This window comes from Platichthys flesus, chromosome 4 (assembly GCF_949316205.1).
Source record: "Platichthys flesus chromosome 4, fPlaFle2.1, whole genome shotgun sequence".
Lineage (NCBI taxonomy): Eukaryota > Metazoa > Chordata > Actinopteri > Pleuronectiformes > Pleuronectidae > Platichthys > Platichthys flesus.
Window position 1 is genome coordinate 14,669,202 of NC_084948.1, and position 13,613 is coordinate 14,682,814.

The window sequence follows — 13,613 nt, forward strand, 5'->3', positions numbered from 1 at the left end:
GTATAATCATGTGTATTTTAATACAATAACCTCTGTTTATCCTATAGTGTCTAGATTGTAAAGACTGTATCAGAGAGATATTGATTTAACAGATTGTTTCATTTTGATAATGTTTTGTTATATGTTTCTCCCTAATATCCGTAAGGGTAAAAATATATTTGAAATACGATCTAACTATGGATTCAATTTGTTCTTACATTGCCCTCTATGACAGCAGACAACATGCTTTTCATAGATGCTGTGCGGATTTGACTTGAGAACCTTGCTTATGTTGTCAGTTCGATTTTTCTTAATGAAAAAATATTTCAATGACAATCTAAACTAAAAGAGATGAAATGTCTGCTGTGAGTGTGAGAATAATCTACAATGAGAGATTCCATTATCATAATTAAAATAATCACTCTACTGATCATTGCCTCTGCCAAGGAGGTTATGTTTTCACCCTTGTTTGTTTGTCAGTAGCATAACACAAAAAATGACTTTGAGACGATTTTCACCATCCAGGGGTGGATCCTGGAATTTCTTTCTTTTAGAGTCTTTTGACATTTTCACAGATTTCTCAAGGGAATAATGCACGAATCTAATACAAATCAGAATCGTGCCGTTTTCAAAGTGGTTTTCCTGAGACTGTTGGGCTTTGAAAAAGGTTTGCACTCTGAGTGCCATTCCAGTTTCTTTTGTGACACATGTGAAGGCGGGAGGAAGTGCTTTAGAGGTAATCTTTCTTACCTATGCAAAAAGCCATCTATCTTGATCTACCCATTAAAACAAGCTGCAAATATTCTTACCGTCTCATAGTTGTACCACACAGCATCTGGTACATAAGCCCGCACATTCTCCACACCCTGCAGAAAACAAGAACAACGCTGAAAACATTTGTTTTTGACATTAGACAGAGCCACATACTGTATTCCTCTGATTTGTGGAGCAAACATCAAAAGGTGTCAGCTTTGTGATTTGTGCAGGAGCGAGCCTCTGTTTGATTTGTGCTTGCACTCGGCAGCACCTGCTTTAGCTCACTGTACCGACGCAGACACTTTAATCTTATGAGTCTGAACATGAAGAGAGAAGCCACAATACACCACAGAGGAAACACAGATATGTCTGGCAGCTATAAGTCACTGCAGCTTAATAAGAAACAGGTGGAAGATAAGACGTTCGTATCAAGAAAAAGTTATTTTAAAACTGCCTATCATCTGATATAAAGTTTCCTCAATGCCCTTGTGACATTTCGGTCGACAGTGCTGTGATGCAACAGATGATGGAGGAGACAGCACGGAGCGACGACTGATAGGTGACGGGCTTTGATGGCTTAAGGTGGAGGACAGACAGGAGCAATCAATAGCTGAGCGGCGAGCCTTTGATAGCGTTGTCACTTCCCTGCTCTCTCTGACAGGGCAGAACAGCGGGAGAGATGGAGATAAACACAGGGAGCCCAGTTAAGCAGAGGACCAGCTACGGGTCCTCCTAAAAATAATATAAAGCAAAATAGTGAAACACACTATGTCAGCTGTGTAGGCCGGGGCTGTCCGTCAAAAGCACCTATGGCACCAACATCTCCCTTCCTGTCTGTCTCTACTTGGCTGCACGTCCTACTGTGTGGCCTTCTGAGGCCTCAAGGAGGAAGACGGAGAGGTGACAGGAAGATGAGGCAAAACAAACAGGGAAAGAGAAGAGGGATGAAACGATAATTAAACAGAGGCAAATATGAGCTAAGTATATGTCAAACAATAAAAAAAATGATCAAGACTCACTGCTATGATAAATGACTAAATCAAATGACCTAACTTTGTCTTTCGGGCGCACATTTACAGTTTCTAGGCAGATCACCTGTCACAACCGCTGCACAGGCTGTGGGATGACAGCCCGGGGAAATGGATGCTCCCCGACACCTCGTTTTCTGGTGTCTGATTTGCTCGCGGCGCCTATCACTCACCCCGCTGACTAATGGGGAGGGACTGGGGACTTTAGCATGGCTGCTAACTGTGATTGAGAGGGACGAGGCGTGAGGCACGTATTCCTCATTTAGAGCTTCTGTAGCCCAGCTAGCCATGAGGTGAGGTTTGATCAGGTGGGCCAAAGATCCACACTGGCACAATGATCACATGGTTTCTGAGACGGATGAGAGAGGCCGAGACAGGCGCGAAGACGGGGAGAGGGCGAACGAGAGAGACGGGATGAAATGAAATTGGATCACAAGGGGTGATTTTGACAGCGGCTGATTAAGAGAATGCAGATGAGATAAGGGAGCCAACATCTGATGAGAGCAAAAAAAAGAAAGAAAGGGGAGTAATGGGCAAGTGGAGGAAGTATGGAAGCAGGGATGAAGACCAGAGGGGATGACAGAGAGAGAGAGAGAGAAACAGAGAGAGAGAGCAGGAGATCTCCCCGGTTCATCACGGAGATCAAGGTGAAGGAATCGACTGATCTGAATGATGGCGCGAGAGAGAGAGAGAGAGCATCATTAGAGAAAGGCAGAGGCAAGACGGACAGAGCGGTAAATTGACAGAGACGCAGAGAAATGAGAATGATGAAAAAGGAAAAGAGATGGTAGGATGTGACGTGATGTTTAAGATCAGCCTGTGACCCCACTCGAGTCAGTGACACTATCTCTTCTTGTGGCCTGTTGCATCTGGAACAGACAGTAGGAACTCTGTCCTCAGCGCCTGCCCTCTACCCTGGTGCAAATACCCATCACCGCAGCTCAGCAGCATCCTGTCACCACATAAAGATGAATATTCAGCCGCATCAGATCTGTTGTGGTAGTTCAGGCACAAAATGCCTGTTTGCTAAACTCGTTGTGCCTCCGTGGACTGTTATCTACAATCGTTTAGCAGATGAAAGTTTACTCTCATTAAAAACATATCGTGTCTAATAATTTTAGTTGAGCTATTTCAATACAACCTGGGGAAAAAGCTCTAACATAAACAATAAGATAAGGTCATTTTAGAATTTACAGTTATTTGTTGGACATGAAAACAATTTATAATGTCTTTTAGGAAGGTTGAAGTATGAAATGTCAGATACGGAAAAGGACTGAGCCTTCCACACGTACTCTGTGTTCATTCATCTGTATTCATCCACGTCTTCTGAGAGCTTACGAATACAGACGAAGGACTCAAGGGAGGAGTTTTGAAGTTTTAAGAAGAGACTTGAGATGGGAAGAAACTATATGACTGAGGTTTTCAGAAACGTTCAACTCTTCAACTGCCCTCTATTGGTTGTATTGCATAACAACCAGCCTAACGTAAAGGAAGTGGGCAGTGATGGTTCCATGGCTTAAAACAGATATGTTACACTTTTTGTATAAATGAGCCTTTAAGTGTAACACAAATTCTATCAATGGGAAACCCCAGTTGTGACTGTATTTGTTACACTACACTATTAAAGTGGTATTTTTTATCAGATACAGTTTCATTTGCTTGCTAACTTGTATCTTTTTGCTATTTTCTGCCTGCAACAACACTTTAGTATGTGCAGAAATGGGAGTGGAAGATCAGCATGAGGTTTTGTCAATACCGATCAAGCAGCATGGTGCATCTTTGGATTTCTGCTTTGGTTTCGTTTGACCTGAAAATCTAGACACGCGGGCAAATGTTACATGAAAGCCGACAAGGCTCTCCGTGGATGATGCGTTGGCTGATTTTAAATCTCAACGCCTTCAAGCATAAAGGGAGAAATAGCTTGCGTTTCTTATTTCTACATGTGATTGTGGCCTGAATGAAACATAGAGCCGTCACAGTGGGCCATGATTGATTATTTAAGAACTGTATGACTGAGGGCATCATCAGCCAAGGAGCTTAGAGAGCAGTGGTGCAACATAGTTCGATCTTATTCCTAAGTAAATGAAACCAGCTCTCAATCCACTCATGGCATTTCTGCACCATCACAAGCAAGGTCATAGCTTTCCTCCTAGGAGATGCAATTCGTTAGCAGACTTTTCACTGTATTCGATTGTCAGGACACTTTGATACAGGGGACATTGCTTTTTTAAAGAGAGAGAAAATAAGCATTGGTCATAACTGATACCAGCCTTTAACACACCCACTGTGTTCCAGCCTGCAAAGGACCCGTATTAGGTGCAATCTTTACTGCCCTTTGCATTTGTCCTGTTTGTCTTAATTGATTCAGAAAACTCGTCAACCATCTGGACATCTCCAACCCTCATGTGTTACAGGCATAGTCCCAACTCCTCTTCCATTAGAAAATTTTCCACCAGCACACTTACTGACCTTACTCAATCCCCAGCCCTGCTATCAATCCAACTCGCATTCCACTATTCCACTATTCTGTAATTCACGAGAGGCCGAGCTAGATTGCTTATTAATCAGGCCACTTTGACACGACGTCGATCGCTGCACATGCACATGCACGTTAAAGGCACGCACGTTTATATACAATTGCGCAGGAGCATGCATAGACGCACATACTCAGACAAACATTATCAAACACACACACACACACACACACACATACACACTTCTATCTACACTTCTAATCTGCAAGTAATGAGGTCAGTGCTCTCATTAGAGCTGAGAGAAAAGAGGGAGGATATGAAAGAGAGAAGAAAGAGGAACGAGTGGAGGGGAGGGCAACAAAGAATATCTCATGTCATGTTTTCCCAGTGGAGGTCATGGTGTGTGTGTGTGTGTGTGTGTGTGTGTGTGTGTGTGTGTGTGTGACTTTGTGTGTGTGTATCCCCTCTGCATCATCTGCAAAACACATGACTCTATATTCTACATATATGTTTCTATATGGACTTTATATAATACATGATTCAATGCGTGATGTAATTATACAACCAAAGCCTGTAATAGTGTGTGCGCACAGTTTTCTTGGTTTGTGTTGTGACTGACCGGGTCCAGTACAGGTGTGATGAGCAGGTGTTTTCCCCAGAGAAACTGCCGGTCCACGTTCCAGGTTTCGCTGTCAGAGTAGAACCTTTGGAATGACAATAATCGTGATTTAGATATTATTGTGTGAAGCCAGTAAGTTAGTAAATCCATGTTGGTACACTTTACAACTGTTCTCTGACAGCCTTTGGGCAATTACACCCTTCATCATTTCTCATTTAGTCATAACATATATATTCTTTGGATAAATTAATTTGATAAAAAAATGTGTCTCTTTTAAGGGTTCAATAAAGCTCACGGCCTATAATTCCGATGACGGGGTGCTCTTGATGTCATCACAGTCAATTCTGACATTTACAAAAGCCTTTTTTTCCTTCAGTTGTAGGGTCAGAACTAGAGCTGAGATATTACAAATTCAAAATAATGAAAGTACGAGTAAAATTATGCCTTCGAGAGAATAAAGTCTTAAAATTACTACATTTAAGTGAATATTTCAAGTTAAATTTGTGAATTAACGAGAATAAAGTTGAAATACTAAGAGAAAATGATTTAAAGTTTATGAGAATAAAGTCATAGTTATGGGCTGTTAGAGGGGGGGCTCAGATCAGTCTGTTCCCTGAATTATAAACAAAGTAAGTAAGTAAAAGTGTCAAGTTAATTTTCTCAAAGTCTCAAACAGTTTGTACACATCTTGAGAACTGAACAGCTGCTTTCTCTACGTTTCTCTACGTTTCTCCACGTTTCTCTACATTTCTCTACGTTTCTCTACATCTTATATCTGTTCCCCTGATCTGGAACGTGGGCCGTCTTAAAGTGACCTATGTTGTAGACAATTTCCCCAGTGGGTTGGATCTAACTTTCACTTATTCATTCACTTCTATGTTGAGGACAATAGTGACCTCTTAGGCAAAGTAAAAAACACCACGCCAGTAAGTACTGCGTTGTAGCCGCACCTTTAGGATGTGCCATATCAACATCACTCATATTCCACTGAGTATATGTTCCCACATTGTATAAATAGATTGTGTTTAGTGTCTGCTACAACTTTCAGTTCCTTTTAATTCATTTATTTTTATTCAGACATGGCACAATTACATTTTATCGTTATACAGTACTTGCTGCTCATTCCATTTTTCTTGAATTTATTCAAAGCATGATGGTATAATTTGCGCCACTAGTGACTATTGGATGTAAACTTCTTTTCGCTGTGTATTGTGGGTTCCAGTCTGTCATCCTAACTAATTATTCAGATAGCACTACAGAAGACTATATAATGAGCGGGGAGTGACGCAAATATGCATGTGATGTGCACTGTCTTCGCTACTTCACAAATAAGACGGATTTAGCAAAGCGTTTAAAGAGAAATGCAACACGTAATACACTTCAGAAAACGTTCTCCTTGCATCAAGCTGCTGTTGGTATGCTGCAGCATGTTCATGTGAGGGATGAGCTCCTCTCAGATGAAAAGGGTTTCGCTATTATTCGGGGGAAATTGCACCATGCTTGTTGTCTAATGCACTCCCCGCTAAATCTTATTGAGCAGCCAGCAATATGCTTTTGTTTTGGAGGATTAGTTCTCTCTCTCTCCCAGCAGAATCTTCGCCACCGCTCGGATTCTCAGAGAGCCAAGTCTTTTCCACCAACTCTGTATTACTATGAAGGGTGAAGTGAGTTTTTTGACTGAGGCCGATTTACACCTGAAAGTCCAGACAATGGTCCGAACCAAGGTTCATGTCTTTGATACATTATATTATATTTTATTTTTATATCACATTTAGGGAGCGCAATAAATACTTTTGTATGAAATGCATATGTCCTGTCATCATCACCGAAATTGGCTACGACTGAATGGTACTTAGATGGGCGTTTGTTTATCTTCTTGTATTTGCAAACCATTTGGAATAAATGGTTTGCAAATACAAGAACAAGAAATACAATTATTTAAGTTTGAATGATGAACAGCTAAAAGAACCTCTTCATAGCACAAACTACATCAGCAGAGGCGATGACAACAAACAGTGTGTAAGCTGCTTCACTTCTTTTTCGTCTTCTGTAGCTTGATGCTCTCTCAACTTCCGGCAATTAGTCTGAAAATTGGAACTATCCAAAAATCTTCATACTCCAAATGATCTGAACCATGGATCAGTTGGATCTGTACCGAGACTCTTTTGGTCAGATTTCATTTTGGTCCATTGGTCCTGACCACAGTTCACTTTTGGTTTGGACTAAACTGAATCGTCCAGAGGTCCGGATCCAACAAGGTAAGTGTGCTGGCGCCCTAAATGTTCGAGAAGAGCGCTGACGTTAGCAACACCTGTTTACAATATGTTTTATCGCGATTGGCTAATTCACAGCTGGGCAGCGACTAATGTCCGGTCATATTGATGCAAGTGGATGTTGTGCCCTCACACTTTTCAATGCTTCTCTGCTCATTACACGCATACCAATGCTGTGTGCTGCACCACCTCACCTTCCTCCTAGGTGATACTTAACATTGTTGATTTCACTTAGGTAGTTGTTCATACATGTGCTTTTCTAAAAATAGCTCAGATCTCTTAGCAGAATCCTCATCTCATACTCTCTGACACGTGCAAAAGAAGAATACTTCTGCTAAATCAGTCTGTACCACCTCATTTTGGGTCTGACAGTTTACTTGTTATATCTTTGAGTGACTTACTCGTGCATGACAGGACGAACAACAGTCTCTCCTGTGGTGTGGGCTTTGTAGAAGAGCGTGTAGAGGTAAGGCAGGAGTGTGTAACGTATCCTCAGGTAATGTTTGGAGGTCTCCACCAGCGCTGAACCATTGCCATACCAAGCTGGATCCTGGGGCTGGAGACAGAAAGATTGATTAAAGAGATGGCATTGATAAATGAGAGGCAAGAGGGGGGAGAAAAAATAAAGATTTGTCCTTCATTCACAGTGGGAAAGAAAAAGAGGCAGATTGGAGGGTGAAGGACAGAGTGAGTGGGAAGGAAGAGATATTGTGGCAAATGGAAAGATTGACTCTAAACGAGGGCTAAGAAAGGTGTGAAGAGGATGGGAAGCTGGAGGAATTTTATTTTTAAAACATTGTACATTTATTCATATTGAACAACTGGATTTTAACCTTTATTTATAATGATTGCAATACAAATTAACTTTAACACAGAACTACTTTGGTGGATTTTGTGAAGACAAATTGCAAAGGAAAAGTTGAGAAAAATAAATGAAGGAGGAAAAATGTGTGAGAAAGGGACATACTGTGGATAGTGGAGAGTGAAAGGTTGATTAGCTGCTAACAGGCCGTGTTCCTCTCATCTGGCTAATCATTTATGCCCTCAACCCCTCTGGGAGTGTGATGAGAACTGTGTGTGTGTGTATATATGTGTGTGTGCGTGCGTATGTGTGTGTTTGGACCGGCCTCTATGGCTGTGTGACGAGAGCCATGATTAGGGCAAAGCAAAGGTCACACATTAGCTGTCTCGTTTAGTGGAAATCGTACTTCAAATTCATCATCATCATCATGTTCCTGTTCTCCAGCCACTACACCCCCCACCCCACCACCATTTCATTCTAATCCCCCCCACAACCTCAATGCTGTGCTATTTTTCATCATTTATGCGCATAGAAATGTCACATGAAGAACCTTGCCTGAGAAATGTGAATGTGTGCTCTGGTGAAAGTGATTATATGTTGGATTGGATCGGGTTGGATGACACTTTTTTGCTGTGGTTACATTTAAAATAAAAGTGCAAGGAATGGTTTTGATCTGAAAACCTTTGCATATCTGACCAAACCTTGAGAAGTAACTCTCCTTGAGGACATTTCAACTACATAGGTTTGTGAAGTTTTAGGTGACATTACATTCATAAACTGTGCAGTATTTTCTTACTCTGGTTCTGTAAACTACTGTGTCAGAGTGTAGAGCCAAGCCGGTGGCTCTGTTTAATCCATAAACGTATTCTACATAATTATGACCAATCAAATTTGAGCAGGCTTTGGTTGGTTCTTGTGGAGAGATAAAAAAGCTGGACCACATTGACTGAAATCCGTCGGCTATCGGGTTATTAAACGTATCAGCATTCATTAGCAGTTGGATGTTTAATAGAGATTAGCAAAAATGGTGTCTGGACCTAAAACACCTACAAAAATTGATCTGTGTCTGTGTTTCTTGCAGATAAACTTTCAACTCATGTGATAAAAGAAACTAGCCGGACTTTAAAATGGCTAATGGAAGACAAGAGAATGGCCTGAATATACGCAGGCTACTCCGGAAGCCCGAAAATATCGGCTGTTGCCCCTAGAAGCAAATTTTTAAAAAGCTGACGAGCAAGATTGACTCCGTTGGATTTGAAATGTTTTCTACATTCCAGCACCTCTTGTTTGTCCCAGTAGTATAAGGGAAAGCGTTAGAATCATTGGTTGGTCATACTTTGAAGCCTTTTCTCTTTTAGCATTAGAAGTAAAACAAACATTCAAATAAACAAAAACTAAAATACTTGGAATCGGTTTGATTCCAAGTATGTAAGATAAGCAGCTCCACAGTCAGAGAGTCTGATGCTACACAAGCAGCCAGAGCCACAGTTGGAGTTAAAGAGGTGGCGGGTGCACACGAGATAACAGTGCCAATTCAAAGGTTTGTTAAGGGTCTGAAGCCATATGGCACATCATACTGTGGTAATTCGACATAATTTAACATTGACATTATCGTTTTACTAAAGTGTAAAATGTCACCCTCTTCGATGAGTATCAGTCTGGCACTGAGCTTCTTAGCTGCGTTTTACTCCGGGCTCAAATGTTCCAAAATCCACAGCAACTACTCTGTAATGATTTTTCTGCAGTGAACATCCCCAGTGTTAAACCCCCGAATCAGATGTCCTGCTGCTCCTATTTTATAACACAACTCTGCCAGCGCTGGTGTGATGACAATCTCCATGGATACTGAAAGAAGTTTCTATTTTTAAACACTGGGAGTCATAACACCTATGCGGTGTTGTGAAATAAAGGGTACACCCTGCGGCGATTTGGACCAAACAATGGCCGTCTGATACATAAATCTAAAAACTGACAGTGTAATATGAAAATGACACAGGAAAATGTCTTCACGGTACCTTGTAGCCCTGGGCGTTGTGGTTCCGACTGAAGGGATAGAAGGCTCCCACCTGCATCCAGCGACGGCACAGCTCTTCACTGGGCTCGTCGAAGAAGCCGCAGATGTCAGCTCCGATCTGAAACACGTTCGGGGACGACAGCTTGACATTCAGCCACAACGGTACATTTCTGCCTGGGTCTGAGATGTTGCTTCAAATGTGTTGGAATCAGACGCTTGGCATTCCATTTCAGATAGCGAAAAGGGGTTTGTTGTGGGTTCTAGTCTGAGATTGTCTTGTGAATATGGATCCACAGAGGCTTTCTATTCCAAATGTCAAAAAACAGAACAAACAACTGATTGTGTTGGGTCAATAAATAACCTATCCAGCAGTAAAAACAATAGGGCCACTGACATGATCTTGCATAATTTACTTTCAAAATGTCTTTTTTTGATGTCTTATCAATTTGTTCAAGGCAGCCATGGGCAGTGATCTTTATTTACATTAATTGCACAGCGGAGTCCAAGAAAGAGATTCCAGTCAAAGGCGGCTCCTTGGAGACTTCTTCCTTTCTATTGTTTACAACCGGCCACATTCTACAACACACTCAATGGGAGGGGATCGATCCAAATCCCATTTCTCCTGCTTACTCCCTTTCTTTGTGTGTGTGTGTGTATGTCTGTTTGTCTGTGTGTGTATGCACCGTAGGGCCTAAAATCAGTTTGACATCCATCAGACCATCTGATGTGCACAGTCGGAGGATCGCATCTGCTTGACCCCCTGCCTGTTGTTTCCTGTGCACTGTTTGCGCTCTGTGCTCCACTCATATACATTTTCTAGTATGTGTGTGTGTGTGTGTGTGTTAACATGGTCATGTTCTTTCAGATGTATTAATGGATCTCGTTCCCTTGCCTGCCCCTCAGTCTTTATGCTTGCGCCTGAACATGGATCTCAATTAGTGGCTGAATCCTATTTAAAGAGGCAAGAGGGGGAAACTTGTGAATGCCAGAAGTGCATGTTAAGATCTCTTTGAATGATGAGGTCTTAAGTATAAAGTACCAATGCGTATGGGAATTTGCTAAAAATGAACCAATATTTATTGAGCTTCATTGTGTCCATTTTTTTTTTAATCTAAATTAAAACGGAATAAGAAAATAAAAAATAAGACATAGCTGCATATGTGCTGTTACAGTGTCAATTTAAGAAGGCTCAGGTGAAAAACTGTCCCAATAATACATGGCAACCCTGTGAAATATAGTGTTTTTCCTTCTTTTCTTTGTATTTAAGCTGAACCTGAACAGTATCTGCCCTTCTGCGATGGCTCGCTACTCACATAGGGAACGCCAAAGAGCCCGAACTCGAGCATGCCGGGGATGGCCCATTTTATGTCGTTCCAGTTGGCGCCATTGTCCCCCAGCCAGTGACCCGAGTATTTTCCCACACCCGGGAAGGAGGAGCGGGTCAGCATCAGGGTACGGTTTTCCCCGAACACTTTCTCCAGAGCTCTGTGGGAGGGAAAGGGGAAGCAGCGAGGACAGATGCAGAATAGGGTCGGAGAGCGGTGGAGAGAGAAAGAGGTCATTAAGATAAAGAAGGACCTCGGCAGCGAAGGCAAGATATTTAAATGGCACCAGGGAGAGACGTAAATCAAACCCACGAGCACAAACATGCTCACAGAGTGGAGCCAGATGAAGAGATATGAGATGAGATGGGGACACAGCCAGAGCTGGTACTGCTTTTCCTTCCCCCCATTGTACAGTATTGTGTTAGATGAGGGAAATTGATGCAGCATTGATTTCCATGACAATACAAAACCCTGATGATGTTTACAAAATGTGTCTCCTGCCAATAATACATTTCAATTAGTGGACGGAGAGAAAGGAGACGAAAGGGCTTGGTTTGGTGGCAAAGGAATGAGTCAGCAAGTCCACTCAACACGGCCAATATTGTTCCCAATGCAAGTCTATGTCTCTTCCTGTGTGCATGCAGCCATTTATATGTTATGTTTTCCTTTGTGAATACATTTAGGTGTGTCTGTCACGGGTAATATTGTCCCTCTGTACATCCAATGAATAACACAAGCTGCTTTTATTTTGTAGTCAGTGTATGTTTTCTTTTTACAACCAAGAGTCGGGATCCATTAACACATATTTGTTAGACTCTGGGAAAGATCACACAATAATGTAATTGCCGAAGTGGTACCAACAGAAAGCCCACACTTTGAATCCACATTTTTTTGGTCACATCATAAAAGCCAAATAGGATTGTTGATGACTTTTCTGCTTATATACATCCAAGGATATTGTTGGGATGCGTTGGAGCCAAATGTTATGACAACCTTTTGTAGATGTCACTCATATTGAAATACACAAAACATTGTCATGACATCACTGTGAAAGAAACTTTTCTTGAATATGTACTATGCTATGACGAGATGAGTTACACTTGCATTCTATTCAAATTCAATGATTAATTTATTCACTTTTTTACATCAGAGGTACATTTATCAGCTCACGTCAGCAATGAATCAGCACAAAATAGATGCAGAATAACCCAGTAGGCGGGTGCAGGGGAAGCAAAGCAGCCCCTCCTGACATGAGATGGGTAACCTATTGGGAAAGTTGAATGTTATCAATACTTTGACCATTCATTAGTCTTACCCCTGGCATCACCCATTAGTGAAGGTGTGTGCTGCTTCCAAATTGATGCACTTTCCCATACCATCAGCATTAGTGCGAATTACATTTGCAACCATTGCCAACTTTAGCCTTGTGTGGAATATATATATATATATATGGCTGATAGTTTGGAAACTATATAAATCCTCTATAAGACTGCGGTTTATAGCTCTGTACCATATAAGTGGTTTGTATGGGTTTCCACCTAGAAGAGTCGTCAGAAGAGAGGTGTGTGTGTGTGTGTGTGTGTGTGTGTGAGGTTTGTGTAAGTAATGGGACCTTTATACTGTTTCAACGCCGGACCCAAATGAGAAATCCATTCTCTCACCCTGGGAGTCAGCCTCATTAACACATATTTCCTCACTTATCACGCGGGATCCAAGTTGCAAATGGTCTGCAAGAGTCACAAGCTATGATTTAGCAGCTGGTATAATTCATCAGACTGCACCGAACCTACAGATCTTCTGCATGTCAGCTGCGTAATTCTGTTCCCAGGACCTCTGACTCTAACAACACTTGATTCCCGAGAGTTTGTGTTTCCACATCACACTTTGCAATTTGGGTTTTGCCAGTGCCCCATTTCTCTGAAGCGGTGGCAGCAAGTTGGCCTCTATACTCTTACACAAGCCCGGCCAAACTACTTCTATCATCGATTGGGAATGCACTCACTTCTCAGTCGCCAGCACCATAGAGTAGCCATACAGGCTGTGGACATCATAGTGGTTCCCCCAGGCCTGCTTGGCATCCATACACAGAGTCTTACTGTACATCAGCTCATCCAGAATCCCTGGGGGGGGCGAGAGAGAAGATGAATGAGGCAAAGAAACAGGTTGAGGTGAGGGGAGGTATAAAGTGAATGCAAAATAAAGGCCGCAGTTGAGGGAAGGACAGCAAGGGGAGAGACAGAGAGAACGAGAGAGAAGTTGATATATATACTGCAATAGGAAGAAGGGACAATAAGGAAATGAAGGACAGAGAGAGAGCCATGGGAGAAGAGGATGACTAAGGAG

General features: G+C 41.9%; 1 protein-coding gene across 1 annotated transcript in view; it reads right to left on the reverse strand.

Moving 5' to 3' along the window:
- Positions 1-13,613, reverse strand: part of si (sucrase-isomaltase) — a 66,492-nt gene that overhangs the window by 37,375 nt on the left and 15,504 nt on the right. Inside the window, exons 14-19 of the mRNA XM_062386259.1 lie at positions 13,273-13,390; positions 11,259-11,430; positions 9,947-10,063; positions 7,531-7,685; positions 4,857-4,941; positions 789-845 (exon numbers count right to left, since the gene is read on the reverse strand). Coding sequence (XP_062242243.1) covers positions 789-845; positions 4,857-4,941; positions 7,531-7,685; positions 9,947-10,063; positions 11,259-11,430; positions 13,273-13,390 — 704 coding nt within the window. The remainder of the gene's footprint in view (positions 1-788; positions 846-4,856; positions 4,942-7,530; positions 7,686-9,946; positions 10,064-11,258; positions 11,431-13,272; positions 13,391-13,613) is intronic.